We start from the raw sequence: 17,892 nt of genomic DNA, 5'->3' as shown, positions 1-17,892 counted from the left end.
AGCAAAAAACACAAGTTGAAGAGCCAGAGTAAGCATCAAAGCCAGAATCAGATATGGCAGGGCCATTGGCATTATCAGACCAGGAATTTAAAACCACTATGATTAATATGGTAAAGCTCTAATGGATAAAGTGGACAGCATACAAGAACAGACAAGTAATGTATGGAGAGAGATGGAAATCCTAAGAAAGAACCAAAATGAAATGCTGGAGATTAAAAATACTGTAATAGAAATGAAGAATGCCTTTGGTGAGCTTATTATCAGGTTGGTAAAAAAGTAATTGTGATTTTTGCCATTACTTTCAATTACAGGAAGATGGTAAAATGCACACAAGCAAATGTTTCATTAGTTAATTTGAAACTTGAATATTCTTAGCATATACCATAGTTTTCAATACACTCGTGCTGCAAAAAGGCATTGTAATTAGATGCCACGCAGGCTTGTGTAACGGTCAGGAAAATGTAAGATCATTTCTCTACAGTAATATTCCTCACAAGGAGCTTATTACAATTACATGTCTCTATGGTTTTTCATTTCTAAGGTATTTCAGTGCCTAAACTGAACTTAGAAATTTGAGAACACCCCAGCTGAAAATAGATATATGTAGGCATGCAGGAACAGAGATTTGATCATATCCTTTGAAAAATTATTTAACTTCCCAGGTTAGGGGAGGTCAGTTCAACATTGGTGGTTAAAGAAATTTTTGAAGGGCCAGAGACTGAGAAGTCAAGTTTGGAAGAGATGGTTGCATTATATTACAATGAAATTAATATTTATTATTTCCATTTTACTTAGGATAAAGCTTTCTAAATGAATGTAATGTTATAATCTCTAAGAAAACCAAGTCTAATTGCCTCTCATTAAGATTGCAATCTTAAAGGTCTGATTTTTCTGTAAAAACACTGTTTATTCTTAGATAATAACATATTCATAAACTCCTGTGTGTTATTTGTTTCATCATTTTCTAGTTAGACAGAATGTAGCATTTACTTGCATGAATCTGAACTCAGGCATTAAAGCTAAATGGATTTAAACTAGAGGACATTTTGTTCTCTACAAACAGCAGGATGACTGTAACATTTCCACATTAAGGCAACAACAATGAAAATAAAAACAAATCACAACAATTTATATAAATTCTAGAATTCTGTTGTTTTATCCACCTAAAACCTATCTTATTTTTTTGCATGAGAAAAGGAATAACAGAAGTTTTTTAAGGATTCACAAACCTTCTCCTTGTATTTAGAACATGTTTGCATTTTTGTGGTGTTATGCCTTCTGAGAGGTAATAATATCATAATTTTGGGTCTTTGTGCTATCTTGCCTCAGGTTAGCACTTGAGTGAAAGAACAAAGTTCAAAAGTTCACATAAACATCCCAAACAAATGATTTGGAGAAAGGGAACACTCCTTTGAAGTGCCCTCTGTGTTTGGTACATAAATACAAACAGTAGCATCACATTTTGTTCTTTGTCCTAAAGCTCATTGAAATTCAATTATGTTTCAGAATGGAAGAAAGTGAATAGTAGGCTAGATGTGTCCTTAAACCAATAAATTCCATGAAAATAACTCAATCCTTCCTTGTTTTTATATCTTTTCTCCACCTGCTCCACCTGTGCCTCCAAGTGAAAGCAATTTTACAGTCAACAGTTGTTATAGGGTTTGGATTTTTTTTTTCCTCTCTCTCTCTTAGTCAAAAAGATGGCAAATCTTGCTTTGAATGGGGCCAAACAATGGAGCCTAGAGGGAAGGAAAATAGAGAGTAGGACCAGAAAAAAATTTTAAGTGAAATGAGGGCTTTTATATCACAATGTAGGTGGAACCTGCCTTTAAATTCTCCTTGAACTACCTCAAGGATGGGGACTGCTCTCATCTAGCCTTATGCAATACTTTCTGAATTTATTTTTTAAGTTACAGTTTCAATGATTATTACTACCATAAGTGAATTCTGAGTTTGAAGTGTATTTTATGAGTCAAATGTCTAACCTTTCACTCTAAGGGAAAAAAGATAAGAGTCAGAAATTTTAAATAGAAAATTTGAAATCAATGAGTATAAAATGGCTTATTTTCTCTATTTTTATTTTAACAGTTCGACTTTTCCTGTAGACTAAGGAACAGCTAATGGCTTATGTCATTCAACTCTCTTTTACAAAGTTAGCAAAAAGCTAACAGTTTTCTCTTTTGAGGTTAAGAATAATAATAACATTAATAGCTATATTTTACTGAAAGCTTATGATGTTAAGCTCTTAAATGAGCTGGGTTAGTTTTCAGCTTATAAGGTAGATTCTAGTAATAACCATTTAGCCAAGAAAACCAAATCTCAAGGAAGTTAAGTAATTCTCCCAAGTTAGTAAGTGAAAAAGTCAAAATTATAACGCAGGCTGACTTCCTTAAAAGCACACTTCACCTCTCTCCTGCACAGACTCTAACACTAAGCCTATATTCTTCCTTTCTACTACCTCACCAAACCTGAAAATTTTCTTTTCATTCTTTAAACTTTATTTTAAATAGGAACCATCCCTTAGTAATTATAAAGATTCCAGGAAGTAAATTGGAAACTACTTTCTGACATTGCTGCTTTTCTATTACTAGCTTTGTTTACCTGTGCCTTGTAGTCCTATTTCTTTCAGTGTTGCACCTGAACAGAATATTCACCATCGGCAAATCCACAAATATTTACTCATATTGCCTGAAAACATTCATTTAGCAAATATAATGTTCTAGGCTCTGTTGAATAAGTTAATAAAGAGATGGTTTAGTATGAGAATGTGAAGGGAATTATGCATTTGGCTAAACCATCCCCTTGAAGGCAATGGGAAGCATTTAGAATATTTAGTAGGATAATGGTATACTCTGATTTGATGGTAGAAAAGTCACAAGGCTGGATGTTTGGAGAAGAGCTTGGAAAAGAGTGTGTGAGACTGAATGCAGGGATATTTGTAAAGAGGATTTTGTTGTCCAATCTAGGCAAGAAATAATGAAGGTTGGGTCTATCACAATATGAGAAATTGAGAAGTAGGGTAGATAGAAGTTCTCTATTGAAGAGAACCCAACTTGGAGAGAATCAGACTGAAGTTGGGTACTGACAGCAAGAAGGAAAAATACCTAATACACTTAAGAATAAAAAGTCCCTCCATGCAGCTCAGGGTGTCAACAGAGACAGAAACACATCAACCCTGGAGTATTCATGCATAGAAGGAAAGCTGGGCTGGGCAGGGTGGCTCACACCTGTAACCCCAGCACTTTGGGAGGCCGAGGTGGCCGAATCACTTGAGGTCAGGATTTCGAGACCAGCCTGGCCAAGATGGTAAAACCCCATCTCTGCCAAAAATACAAAAATTCACAGGGCATGGTGGTGCATGCCTGTAATTCCTGCTACTCAGGAGGCTGAGGCAGGAGAATCACTTGAACCCAGGAGGTGAAGGTTGCAATGAGCCAAGAGCACACCACTGCATTCCAGCCTGGGCAACAGAGTGAGACTCAGTCTTGAAAGAAAGGAAAGGAAAGGGAGGGGAGGGGAGGGGAGGGGGGGAGACGGGGTGGGGGGCAAGGGGGATGAGGGAGGGAGGAGGGGGAAGGAGGAAGAGGGGAGGAGGAGGGGGAGGGGGGAAGGGGGAGTGTGGAGGGGGAGGGGGAGGGGGAGGGGAGGGGGGAAGGGGGAGGGGAGGGGGGAGGGGAGGGGGAGGGGAGGGGGGAAGGGGGAGGGAAGGGGGGAGGGGAGGGGGAGGGGAGGGGGGAAGGGAAGGGAGGGGGAGGGGAGGGAAGGGAAAGGAAGACAAGAAAGATGAAGTGATTGCAATCACCCAGAGTTAATTTATTTTTCAATGCAGAGATGTCGCACATAAGAAGATGAAAACTAAGATAAATAACAGCCGTTTATTGTTCTCCTACCTGCACTTCAATCTGGCAACTTGGGTTTTACTTATCTTCATACACTCCTGGCCAAATGAGGAATGAGATCTGTTGCTCTGTAGAGCAGAGAAAACAAGGGAAGAAAAGCATGGAGCTAATTGTTTCTGACATAAAGGAAAATTTCCTGACACCCTCTCAGAAAGAAAGATGATCCAAAGCCCAAGAGTATAAGTGAGACATCAGAGAGTGAGCCCTTATGTCCCTGTAATATAACACATGACCAACTACCACAAATAACTACAACCCTAGCTGAGCTACCCCTCTAAATCTTGCCATATTTAACATCACTTTTTGAGCTCTAGAGAGTTAATTTAAAGAAGTGGAGGTGGATTATTTAGTCTGCATAAAGTAAATTTGAAAGATTTTACTTTGCATCTAGATAACATTATCAGATTGACTAAGTTCTCTTTTTTCATTTTCCAAGTAAAACACTTATAAAAACACAAAAATATAAAATAATAGCAACACTAAAAACTAAAATTGACAGGAAGCTGATTGTTAGAAACTATTACAAATGCCATGGATAAAATTTGCTAATTAAAATGAATAGTAACCTCATATTATCTAATGGGGGTTACTATATCTATTTACTATTTGATTTACTATTTTTTATTTACTGGACAGTTTTATTCACTATCTCTGTCCTGATAGGCTGTATTATGAGAAGAACATGTGAAATTATATTAGCAATGATGATAGGCAGAGGTATGATAAACAGAAGGGAAATAAAATGTGGCCGAATAATGAGATTTACACCATGGGGACTCAAATGATAATATTTAAGTATTGAGTCTGATAATTAAAAACTAAAAAATATACAATTTAAATATGACACTAGTAAAATTTTAAAATAGGGCATTTACTATCACAAATACTGGAGAAACATATGACATATTTTTAAAAACTGAAAAGGAGAAGTATCAAATAATTATTAACAAAAGAATCAAAGCGAAATATAATGAGCAGACAAAGCAATTGCAATGGCTTAAATTCAACACAAAATCAGTTTGCCTAAAAAAAATTAAACAATATAGCACAGATAAGTTAAAAGAAAAATGATGGGCCAAGACATTTAGGAAAAGACCAAGAAAAAATTCAGGTAAATAATTAAGTTATATAAGGAAAATCATTTTATGTTGAAAAACATTTCAATTCATAATAAAATGATGACTATCACAAAACTTGTTTACTGAATAATGCTCTCACAATAGCAAATATGAAAATTAGAAAATGCTAAAGTTGACAGAAATGCTAAAGTTGACAGAAAATTCTAAAGTTGACAGAAAATGCTAAAGTTGACAGAAATAAAGTTGACAGTATTAGAAGTGCATAATAACCCCTCCTTCACATTTTAGCAAATTTGGTAGGCAAAAATGAGCATATAAAGGATATTAATTATACACTCATTTAATTTATATCATATAGACAATACAGAGTATGTTATACAATATAGGTATCACTCCTTTAAAAATAAAATACAGGATTATAAATCATTCTACTATAAAGACACATGCACACGTATATTTATTGTGGTACTATTCACAATAGCAAAGACTTGGAACCAACTCAAATGCCCATCAGTGATATACTGGAAAAGAAAATTAGGCACATATACACCATGGAGTACCATGCAGCCATAAAAAAGGATGAGTTCACGTCCTTTGCAGGGACATGGATGAAGCTGGAAACCAGCATTCTCAGCAAACTAACACAAGAACAGAAAACCAAACACCACATGTTCTCACTCATAAATGGGAGTTGAACAATGAGAACAGATGGACACAGAGAGGGGAACATCACACACCAGGACATGTTGGGGGGGTGAGGGACTAGGGGAAGGATGGCATTAGGAGAATTACCTAATGTAGATGACGGGTTGATGGGTGCAGCAAAACACCATGGCACGTGCATACCTATGTAACAAAACAGTGCATACTGCACAGGTACTCTAGAATTTAAAGTATAATAATAATAAAAAATACATAATTGCAAAATCAATAAATTCGACTACATCAATTATCACAAACAGAATTAGTAAGCAAATTAGACTATTTGGAATCAACAATACAGATAGATATGATTTTGTAAATAAATATTTATATAAATAATTTTTTTCAGTGTTAGCAACCCAATAGAAAAATCAGCAAAGGACTGACTACCAACAGAAGTGATCCAGACATATAATAAAAATACAAAGAAATTTTAAGCTCATTATTCATCAAATATATGCAAATTAAAACAGCAATGAAATTAGAATGGCGTCACTAAAAAGTCAGGAAACAACAGGTGCTGGAGAAGATGTGGAGAAATAGGAACACTTTTACACTGCTGCTGGGACTGTAAACTAGTTCAACCATTGTGGAAGACAGTGTGGCGATTCCTCAAGGAACTAGAACTAGAAATACCATTTGACCCAGCCATCCCATTACTGGGTATATACCCAAAGGATTATAAATCATGCTGCTATAAAGACACATGCACACGTATGTTTATTGTGGCACTATTCACAATAGGAAAGACTTGGAACCAACCCAAATGTCCAACAATGATAGGCTGGATTAAGAAAACGTGGCATACATACACCATGGAATACTATGCAGCAATAAAAAATGATGAGTTCATGTCCTTTGTAGGGACATAGATGAAGCTGGAAACCATCATCCTCAGCAAACTATAGCAAGGACAAAAAACCAAACAGCGCATGCTCTCACTCATAGGTAGGAACTGAACAATGAGAACACTTGGACACAGGAAGGGGAACATCACACACCAGGGCCTGTTGTGGGGTGGGGGGAGGGGGAAAGGATAGCATTAGGAGATATACCTAATGTAAATGAAGAGTTAATGGGTGCAGCACACCAACATGGTACATGTATACTTATGTAACAAACCTGCATGTTGTGCACATGTACCCTAGAACTTAAAGTATAATAAAAATATATATATATTAAAAAAGCAAAAAAAAAAACAAAAAAGAAATTAGAAGACACCCACCAAATAAATTTTTAAATTATTAAACCAAGAGATGTCATAGGCTGAGCAGTTTCATACACTGCTGGTGGTAAAGATTTCTGGCAAATAATTGAAAAACTATAGCCTTAACAATGTTCACGTATTTTCTTTTTATTCAGTAGAGTATACGTTATAGAAATAATACGAAGTATGCAAAAGATTTCTGCATATAAATGTTCCTTGAAATACTAGCAATAAAAAGAAAAAAATCCAAACCCAAAAAATCCATAATCTTCTATTTTGGACTGTTGGAAGGTTTTTTTTTTTTTTTTAACTTACCATTAAAAAAAAAAAAATTTAGAATGCATATACTGAACCCCTGAAGGTTTCAGGCAATACTTCATAATCAATCTTGTTAATATTTTGGTTGTGAAATATCTCACTCTAACTGGGATAAATTAACGAATAACCACAAATCAGTTCAGTTGAATCTTGCCACCAAATTAAATCAAACCAGCTCAGATGCCACCAAATGAGTTACAAAGATACTTTTCATAGCTATTTGGATTTTAAATTATATATACAGGATTGAGGAATTGTAATGATATAGTATTAAGTTATGAAGTATCCATATGATAGACTATGACTCAGCAGATAAAAATTACAGAATTGAAATATTTTACAGTACAGGGAAAGGCTCTTATATATATGTAGTGAGGATGTTAGCATTTGAAACTGTATAGAGAGTGTATTTCCAATTATTCATAATATTTATGTGTATAGAAAAGGTCTAAATGACACACTATGAATGTTAGCAGTAGTTCTCTACAAGTGTTAGGGTTACAGTTGATTGTTCAGTTTTATTTATAAATCTTGTTATTTTCCAATTGTTTAATAATGAGCATATATTGTTTTTATCTCAGAAAAAAATACTTGGGTTAAAAGAAACAAAAAAAAATACACAGGTAGCTAAAGTGTAACCTAAAATGGTTCTCATATATTTAAGATGCTATTGGATAAATCTAAGTAAATGCTCTTCAATTCACAGAGAAAGGGATGCATACATTTGGCACAAAAAAACCATAAAATATAATTTATTGGCTATAAAGGTGATTAATAGCAATAATAGTTCACTTAGGAATGTTTTGGAATCACAATCCCTAAGAAAGTTTAAATAATTTACAACTCCTGCCTGTATGCTTTTAGTTATCATAAGGATGTGTTTTATGTTCCAATTTCCTGCTTTAGAAGTATGTTGATAAATTGGTGATAGTGTGCTATATGGAGATTAAAGAAAAGGGAGTAAGGAATGAGAAATTCATTAACTTCAAGACTCTTTCTATCCTTTTTTATTCATTTCATCCTGGAATATGGAGAAATGACAACACAAGAAAGTATTAACCTATATGTTTGCTCACTAAAATTCATTATTCCAAATGTCATCCTGAATATATACTGGAGACTTTCTATGAACCTTCCTTATCTCTTAATATTTTAATTCTCAGTCAAAAGTCTTAATTAATAGATTATGTAATTTTTTAATTTAACACACACCCCCCAAAGCTTTTTACTTTAACATTACCATGAGTGGCTCAGTCTCTTCATTCCCTAAAAAGACTGGAATTAAAATAACTCTTAAGACTCTTAAGACTATCCCTATATTAAATTTGCACTAAGCCCCCAGGTTAGGACAGACTGAGCTCCTCCTGGCTATTACAAACAAGTTTTAACTGCAAAATAGATTGATGCCTCTCTTTGCTTTGTTTTTTTTTATTTTTTTTATTTTTTATTTTATTATTATTATACTTTTAGGGTACATGTGCACAATGTGCAGGTTAGTTACATATGTATACATGCGCCATGCTGGTGTGCTGCACCCATTAACTCGTCATTTAGCATTAGGTATATCTCCTAAAGCTATCCCTCCCCCCTCCCACTACCCCACAACAGTCCCCAGAGTGTGAGGTTCCTCTTCCTGTGTCCATGTGTTCTCATTGTTCAATTCCCACCTATGAGTGAGAATATGCGGTGTTTGGTTTTTTGTTCTTGCGATAGTTTACTGAGAATGATGATTTCCAATTTCATCCATGTCCCTACAAAGGACATGAACTCATCACTTTTTATGGCTGCATAGTATTCCATGGTGTATATGTGCCACATTTTCTTAATCCAGTCTATCATTGTTGGACATTTGGGTTGGTTCCAAGTCTTTGCTATTGTGAATAGTGCCGCAATAAACATACGTGTGCATGTGTCTTTATAGCAGCATGATTTATAGTCCTTTGGGTATATACCCAGTAATGGGATGGCTGGGCCAAATGGTATTTCTAGTTCTAGATCACTGAGGAATCACCACACTGTCTTCCACAATGGTTGAACTAGTTTACAGTCCCACCAACAGTGTAAAAGTGTTCCTATTTCTCCACATCCTCTCCAGCACCAGCTGTTTCCTGACTTTTTAATGATTCCCATCCTAACTGCTGTGAGATGGTATCTCATTGTGGTTTTGATTTGCATTTCTCTGATAGCCGTGGTGGTGAGCATTTTTTCATGTGTTTTTTGGCTGCATATATGTCTTCTTTTGAGAAGTGTCTGTTCATGTCCTTCACCCACTTTTTTATGGGGTTGTTTGTTTTTTTCTTGTAAATTTGTTGGAGTTCATTGTAGATTCTGGATATTAGCCCTTTGTCAGATGAGTAGGTTGTGAAAATTTTCTCCCATTTTGTAGGTTGCCTGTTCACTCTGATGGTAGTTTCCTTTGCTGTGCAGAAGCTCTTGAGTTTAATTAGATCCCATTTGTCAATTTTGGCTTTTGTTGCCACTGCTTTTGGTGTTTTAGACATGAAGTCCTTGCCCATGCCTATGTCCTGAATGGTAATACCTAGGTTTTCTTCTAGGGTTTTTATGGTTTTAGGTCTAATGTTTAAGTCTTTAATCCATCTTGAATTAATTTTTGTATAAGGTGTAACGAAGGGATCCAGTTTCAGCTTTCTACATATGGCTAGCCAGTTTTCCCAGCACCATTTATTAAATAAGGAATCCTTTCCCCATTGCTTGTTTTTCTCAGGTTTGTCAAAGATCTGATAGTTGTAGATATGCGACGTTATTTCTGAGGGCTCTGTTCTGTTCCATTGGTCTATATCTCTGTTTTGGTACCAGTACCATGCTGTTTTGGTTACTGTAGCCTTGTAGTATAGTTTGAAGTCAGGTAGTGTGATGCCTCCAGCTTTGTTCTTTTGGCTTAGGATTGACTTGGCTATGCGGGCTCTTTTTTGGTTCCATATGAACTTTAAAGTAGATTTTCCAATTCTATGAAGAATGTCATTGGTAGCTTGATGGGGATGGCATTGAATCTATAAATTACCTTGGGCAGTAGGGCCGTTTTCACTATATTGATTCTTCCTACCCATGAGCATGGAATGTTCTTCCATTTGTTTGTATCCTCTTTTATTTCATTGAGCAGTGGTTTGTAGTTCTCCTTGAAGAGGTCCTTCATGTCCCTTGTAAGTTGGATTCCTAGGTATTTTATTCTCTTTGAAGCAACTGTGAATGGGAGTTCACTCACGATTTGGCTCTCTGTTTGTCTGTTATTGGTGTATAAGAATGCTTGTGATTTTTGTACATTGATTTTGTATCCTGAGACTTTGCTGAAGTTGCTTATCAGCTTAAGGAGATTTTGGGCTGAGACGATGGGGTTTTCTAGATATACAATCATGTCATCTGCAAACAGGGACAATTTGACTTCCTCTTTTCCTAACTGAATACCCTTTATTTCCTTCTCCTGCCTAATTGCCCTGGCCAGAACTTCCAATGCTATGTTTAATAGGAGTGGTGAGAGAGGGCATCCCTGTCTTGTGGCAGTTTTCAAAGGGAATGCTTCCAGTTTTTGCCCATTGAGTATGATATTGGCTGTGGGTTTGTCACAGATAGCTTTTATTATTTTGAGATATGTCCCATCAATACCTAATTTATTGAGAGTTTTTAGCATGAAGGGTTGTTGAATTTTGTCAAAGGCCTTTTCTGCATCTATGAGATAATCATGTGGTTTTTGTATTTGGTTCTGTTTATATGCTGGATTACATTTATTGATTTGTGCATATTGAACCAGCCTTGCATCCCAGGGATGAAGCCCACTTGATCATGGTGGATAAGCTTTTTGATGTGCTGCTGGATTCAGTTTGCCGGTATTTTACTGAGGATTTTTGCATCAATGTTCATCAAGGATATTGGTCTAACATTCTCTTTTTTGGTTGTGTCTCTGCCTGGCTTTGGTATCAGGATGATGCTGGCCTCATAAAATGAGTTAGGGAGGATTCCCTCTTTTTCTGTTGATTGGAATACTTTCAGAAGGAATGGTACCAGTTCCTCCTTGTACCTCTGGTAGAATTTGGCTGTGAATCCATCTGGTGATGGACTCTTTTTGGTTGGTAAGCTATTGATTATTGCCACAATTTCAGATCCTGTTATTGGTCTATTCAGAGATTCAACTTCTTCCTGGTTTAGTCTTGGGAGGGTGTATGTGTTGGGGAATTTATCAATTTCTTCTAGATTTTCTAGTTTATTTGTGTAGAGGTGTTTGTAGTATTCTCTGATGGTAGTTTGTATTTCTGTGGGATTGGTGGTGATATCCCCTTTATCATTTTTTATTGCATCTATTTGATTCTTCTCTCTTTTCTTCTTTATTAGTCTTGCTAGTGGTCCATCAATTTTGTTGATGCTTTCAAAAAACCAGCTCCTGGATTCATTAATTTTTTGAAGGGTTTTTTGTGTCTCTATTTCCTTCAGTTCTGCTCTGATTTTAGTTATTTCTTGCCTTCTGCTTGCTTTTGAATGTGTTTGCTCTTGCTTTTCTAGTTCTTTTAATTGTGATGTTAGGGTGTCAATTTTGGATCCTTCCTGCTCTCTCTTGTGGGCATTTAGTGCTATAAATTTCCCTCTACACACTGCTTTGAATGTGTCCCAGAGATTCTGGTATGTTGTGTCTTTGTTCTCGTTGGTTTCAAAGAACATCTTTATTTCTGTCTTCATTTCGTTATGTACCCAGTAGTCATTCAGGAGCAGGTTGTTCAGTTTCCATGTAGTTGAGCGGTTTTGAGTGAGTTTCTTAATCCTGAGTTCTAGTTTGATTGCACTGTGGTCTGAGAGACAGTTTGTTATAATTTGTGTTCTTTTACATTTATTGAGGAGAGTGTTACTTCCAACTATGTGGTCGATTTTGGAATAGGTGTGGTGTGGTGCTGAAAATATGTATATTCTATTGATTTGGGGTGGAGAGTTCTGTAGATGTCTATTAGGTCAGCTTGGTGCAGAGCTGAGTCCAATTCCTGGGTATCCTTGTTAACTTTCTGTCTCATTGATCTGTCTAATGTTGACAGTGGGGTGTTAAAGTCTCCCATTATTATTGTTTGGGAGTCTAAGTCTCTTTGTAGGTCTGTAAGGACTTGCTTTATGAATCTGGGTGCTCCTGTATTGGGTGCATATATATTTAGGATAGTTAGCTCTTCTTGTTGAATTGATCCCTTTACCATTATGTAATGGCCTTCTTTGTCTCTTTTGATCTTTGTTGGTTTAAAGTCTGTTTTATCAGAGACTAGGATTGCAACCCCTGCCTTTTTTTGTTTTCCATGTGCTTGGTAGATCTTCCCCCATCCTTTTATTTTGAGCCTATGTGTGTCTCTGCACGTGAGATGGGTTTCCTGAATACAGCACACTGATGGGTCTTGAGTCTTTATCCAATTTGCCAGTCTGTGTCTTTTAATTGGATCATTTAGTCCATTTACATTTAAAGTTAATATTGTTATGTGTGAATTTGATCCTGTCATTATGATGTTAGCTGCTTATTTTGCTCGTTAGTTGATGCAGTTTCTTCCTAGTCTTGATGGTCTTTACAATTTGGCATGATTTTGCAGTGGCTGGTACCGGTTGTTCCTTTCCATGTTTAGTGCTTCCTTCAGGAGCTCTTTTAGGGCAGGCCTAGTGGTGACAAAATCTCTCAGCATTTGCTTGTCTGTAAAGGATTTTATTTCTCCTTCACTTATGAAGCTTAGTTTGGCTGGATATAAAATTCTGGGTAGAAAATTCTTTTCTTTAAGAATGTTGAATATTGGCCCGCACTCTCTTCTGGCTTGTAGAGTTTCTGCCAAGAGATCCACTGTTAGTCTGATGGGCTTCCCTTTGATGGTAACCCGACCTTTCTCTCTGGCTGCCCTTAACATTTTTTCCTTCATTTCAACTTTGGTGCATCTGACAATTATGTGTCTTGGAGTTGCTCTTCTTGAGGAGTATCTTTGTGGTGTTCTCCGTATTTCCTGAATCTGAATGTTGACCTGCCTTGCTAGATTGGGGAAGTTCTCCTGGATAATATCCTGCAGAGTGTTTTCCAGCTTGGTTCCATTCTCCCCATCACTTTCAGGTACACCAATCAGATGCAGATTTGGTCTTTTCACATAGTCCCATATTTCTTGGGGGCTTTGTTCATTTCTTTTTATTCTTTTTTCTCTAAACTTCCCTTCTTGCTTCATTTCATTCATTTCATCTTCCATCACTGATACCCTTTCTTCCAGTTGATCGCATCGGCTCCTGCGGCTTCTGCATTCTTCACGTAGTTCTCAAGCCTTGGCTTTCAGCCCCATCAGCTCCATCAGCTCCTTTAAGCACTTCTCTGTATTGGTTATTCTAGTTATACATTCGTCTAAATTTTTTTCAAAGTTTTCAACTTCTTTGCCTTTGGTTTGAATTTTCTCCTGTAGCTCGGAGTAATTTGATCGTCTGAAGCCTTCCTCTCTCAACTCGTCAAAGTCATTCTCCATCCAGCTTTGTTCCATTGCTGGTGAGGAGCTGCATTCCTTTGGAGGAGGAGAGGTACTCTGCTTTTTAGAGTTTCCAGTTTTTCTGCTCTGTTTTTTCCCCATCTTTGTGGTTTTATCTACTTTTGGTCTTTGATGATGGTGATGTACAGATGGGTTTTTGGTGTGGATGTACTTTCTGTTTGTTAGTTTTCCTTCTAACAGACAGGACCCTCAGCTGCAGGTCTGTTGGATTTTGCTAGAGGTCCACTCCAGACCCTGTTTACCTGGGTATCAGCAGCGGAGATTGCAGAACAGCTGATTTTCGTGAAACGCGAATGCTGCTGTCTGATCGTTCCTCTGGAAGTTTTGTCTCAGAGGAGTACCCGGCCATGTGACGTGTCAGTCTGCCCCTACTGGGGGATGCCTCCCAGTTAGGCTGTTCGGGGATCAGGTGTCAGGGACCCACTTGAGGAGGCAGTCTGCTCGTTCTCAGATCTCCAGCTGCGTGCTGGGAGAACCACTGCTCTCTTCAAAGCTGTCAGACAGGGACATTTAAGTCTGCAGAGGTTACTGCTGTCTTTTTGTTTGTCTGTGCCCTGCCCCCAGAGGTGGAGCCTACAGAGGCAGGCAGGCCTCCTTGAGCTGTGGTGGGCTCCACCCAGTTCGAGCTTCCCGCCTGCTTTGTTTACCTAAACAAGCCTAGGCAATGGCGGGCACCCCTCCCCCAGCCTCACTGCCGCCTTGCTGTTTGATCCCAGACTGCTGTGCTAGCAATCAGCGAGACTCCGTGGGCATAGGACCCTCCCAGCCAGGTGCAGGATATAATCTCCTGGTGCGCCGTTTTTTTAAGCCCATCAGAAAAGCGCAGTATTAGGGTGGGAGTGACCCGATTTTCCAGGTGCCGTCTGTCACCCCTTTCTTTGACTATGAAAGGGAACTCCCTGACCCCTTGCGCTTCCCAAATGAGACAATGCCTCGCCCTGCTTTGGCTCCCGCATGGTGCGCTGCACCCACTGTCCTGCACCCACTATCTGGCACTCCCTAGTGAGATGAACCCGGTACCTCAGATGGAAATGCAGAAATCACCCGTCTTCTGCCTCGCTGAGGCTGGGAGCTGTAGACCAGAGCTGTTCCTATTCAGCCATCTTGGCTCCTCCCTCTGCTTTGTTTTGTCTTTAGATTGATTCATGTAGGCTTAGCACAGATTGTTATAATTAAGCTTCTGGTGGTATTTTTTGAAAGCAGAAAGAAAGCCTATGAAGGGCATAGGATCATTTTAAATGTACCTGAAGTCTTTAGCGATAAGAGAGGATACACTTTAGCAGAAGGTGAAGCATGTTGTTGTTGCAGACTTCCTGGATAATAGAAAGCCTCAGAATTTAAGGTTGTAGTTTCTAGAAATATAAATAGTAACCAAAAACCAAGGACACGTCCTAGCCATGCCAGGGGACCTGCTGAGCTTAACAGTGGTATGCTGGCACCAACTTGCCCTGGCTCAGGAAAGCCATTGTGCTCATCTCCTCCTACCTCCACATTGAGTGATGTCATGTTGGTAGTTTCAAACTCGCCATGCTGGGAGTGGTTGAACCACAGATATCATCAAACACTACAAATCAAGGTTTGTTTGTCTTTTCCTGAGAGGTGATTGTTAAACATTTGCTAACACACAGTTAATGAGGAGGTATAGTTTTGAGAATTTTAATAACATACTTAGTGGTAGATATGATTGTGCACTATAGCTGTGCTACTTCAAGCAACATAATTAACACTGGGTAGAAATAAGTGATAAAGGCAGAGACATAAGAAATGTGGATAGATTGTCACCTTTTAATAATGAGAAGCAATAAGACCTCTGGAGTACTGAAGACCACAATCCTGCCTGAAGACTTTAATCCAACAACCTGAGAGAGTTCTATGACCTATGGTTGTCTGGAACGCAATACTATTATGCAGATTCACACCAATTAACCAATCTTACCTTGAGAGTAGTGGGCCACAAACTAAGACATAGGGGCAAAATCCAGTCACTGCTTAAACTTTTTGAAATAAAGCTTTATTGCAAAACATTAATGCTCATTTATGCATTGCCTGTAAAAAGACTACACAGTCTACAAGACTGAAAAAATTTACCATCTAGCGTTTTACAAAAAAAAAAAAATTGCTGATGTCTGCTTAAGAGGATCAATACCTTTATCCCAATAGAATTAAGGCTCTCATGGAATGTGTCAAGAGGGCTTTGCCCTCAACACCAAGTTCCAAGAATAGAAGCATGATGTATGATGGAATGAAAATTAAAAGTAAACTCAGGAGTTTGGAATCTTGGTCAAAGTCCACAAATTTAGATCAAATAAAAATAAATGTAAAAGACTTGAACTTAAAGTTTTTTAATGAATAAAAATATATGTTTATTTCATTTTGAAAGAAAAAATTTGGGAAAGTTAGGTGTCTACAGATTATATATGAGAAAAACTTGGCCACTAAATAAAGCCAACACAATCTAACACAATATCAGTTGAAGTTTATAGGTTAAACAAAGTGTCATTCAGAAGTTATTTTCAGAATACTACTACTTAAGAAATACATACAAACTTAAATATTTAGAAAGAACCCTAAAAAAACCACTTACCAAAATGTTTAAAGTGGTTCTATCTGGGTTTAGAGATTATAAACGCTTTTCTGTTTTCTTCTTTCTATATTTTCTTCATTTCACACTTTTTTAAACAACGTGTTTGTTATTGAGTTTTTAGTACTTTTATAATTTTCTAAGTAATAGAGTTTGAATTTTTGTTCCCTTCAAACCTCATGTTGAAATATAATCTCCAATGTTGGAGGTGTGACCTGGTGCAAGATGTTTTTTTCATGGGGGTAAATCCCTCATAAATGGTTTTATGCCATCCCCTTTACAAAGTGGTGATGAGTGAGCTCTTGCTCTTATAGTTCAAAAGAGATATGGTTGTTTAAAAGAGCATGGCTTCTCCCCATCTCTATCTTGCTTCCACTCTCACCATGTGACATGCTGGCTTCCCATCACCTCAGGTCATGATAGTAAGCTTCCTGAGGCCCTCAGCAGAAGCCAAGCAGATGTTGGCACGAAGTTTCTCATTCAAACTGCCCAACTGTGTGCTACTTAGGCCTATTTTCTTTATAAATGACCCAGTTTTAACTATTCCCTTATAGAGACACAAGAATGGACTAATATAGAAAATTAGTACCAGAAGTGGGGCATTACTATAAAGATACCAGAAAATGTGGAAGCAGCTTTGGAGCTGAGCAATGGGCAGAGGTTGGAAGAGTTTGGAGGGCACTGAAGAAGAAAAGAAGATGAGGAAAAGTTTGGAATATTTTAGAGAATGATTAAATCGTTGTAACCAAAATTCTGATAGAAATATGGACAGTGACCAGGCGTGGTGGTTCACGCCTGTAATCCAGCACTTTGGGAGACTGAGGTAGGCAGATCACCTGAGGTCAGGAGTTTTTTGAGAAATATGGACAGTGAAGGCCAGGCTAAGGAGGTCTCAGATGGAAAAGAGAAATTTATTAGGAACTCGAGCAAAGGTCACACTTGTTATGCATTAGCAAAGATCTTGGTTGCCTTGTGTCCAGGCTCTAGGGATCTGTGGCAGTTTGAACTTAAGAGTGATGACACAGTAACTGGCAGAAGAAATTTTTAAGCAGCAAAATGTTCAAGAGTTAGTCTGCTTCTAACAGCCTGCAATCAGATATGGGAACAAGTAAATGACTTAAAGTTGAAACTTATATTTAAAAGGGAAGCAGAGTGTAAAACTCTGGGAAATTTGCAAGCTAGCCATGTGGCAGAGAAAAAAGAAGCATTTTCAGGAGAGGAATACAAGCAGGCTGTGGAGGAACCACTTGCTAGAGATATTAGTATGACTAAAAGGGAGCCAAGGGCTCATATCTAAGACCAATGGGAAAAAGACTCCAAAGGCATTGCAGAAGTCTTCAAGGCAGCCCCTCACATCACAGGTTTATAGGCCTAGGAGTAAAGAATGGTTTGGGGGGCCAGATCCAGGGCCCCATTGCCCTGCTCAGTCTCAGAACACTGCTCCCCACATCCCAGCAGCTCTAGCTCCAGCCTTGGCTCAATAGGACCCAGGTACAGCTTGAGCAACAGCTTTGAAGGTCACAAGCCACAAGATTTACTAGCTTCCATATAGTGTTAAGTGGCAGGCACACAGAATGCAGGCATGAAGGAGGCTTGACAGCTTTCTCCTAGATTTCAC

At 37.9% G+C, this 17,892-nt stretch overlaps 1 protein-coding gene across 2 annotated transcripts in view; it reads right to left on the bottom strand.

Annotated features, from left to right (window-relative positions):
• FBXO4 (F-box protein 4) overlaps positions 1 to 17,892 on the bottom strand; it is a 201,982-nt gene that overhangs the window by 130,241 nt on the left and 53,849 nt on the right. The window contains exon 6 of one of the 2 annotated variants that reach the window (XM_054488455.2): positions 3,891 to 3,967. The exons of the other annotated variant lie outside the window; for it this stretch is intronic. Coding sequence (XP_054344430.1) covers positions 3,918 to 3,967 — 50 coding nt within the window. The 3' untranslated portion in view covers positions 3,891 to 3,917. The remainder of the gene's footprint in view (positions 1 to 3,890; positions 3,968 to 17,892) is intronic. 2 annotated transcript variants of the gene reach the window in all.

This window comes from Pongo pygmaeus, chromosome 4, assembly GCF_028885625.2.
Source record: "Pongo pygmaeus isolate AG05252 chromosome 4, NHGRI_mPonPyg2-v2.0_pri, whole genome shotgun sequence".
In the NCBI taxonomy this organism is placed as follows: Eukaryota; Metazoa; Chordata; class Mammalia; order Primates; family Hominidae; genus Pongo; species Pongo pygmaeus.
Note: the sequence above shows the minus strand (reverse complement) of the source record. Positions and strands in the feature narration are given on the sequence as shown.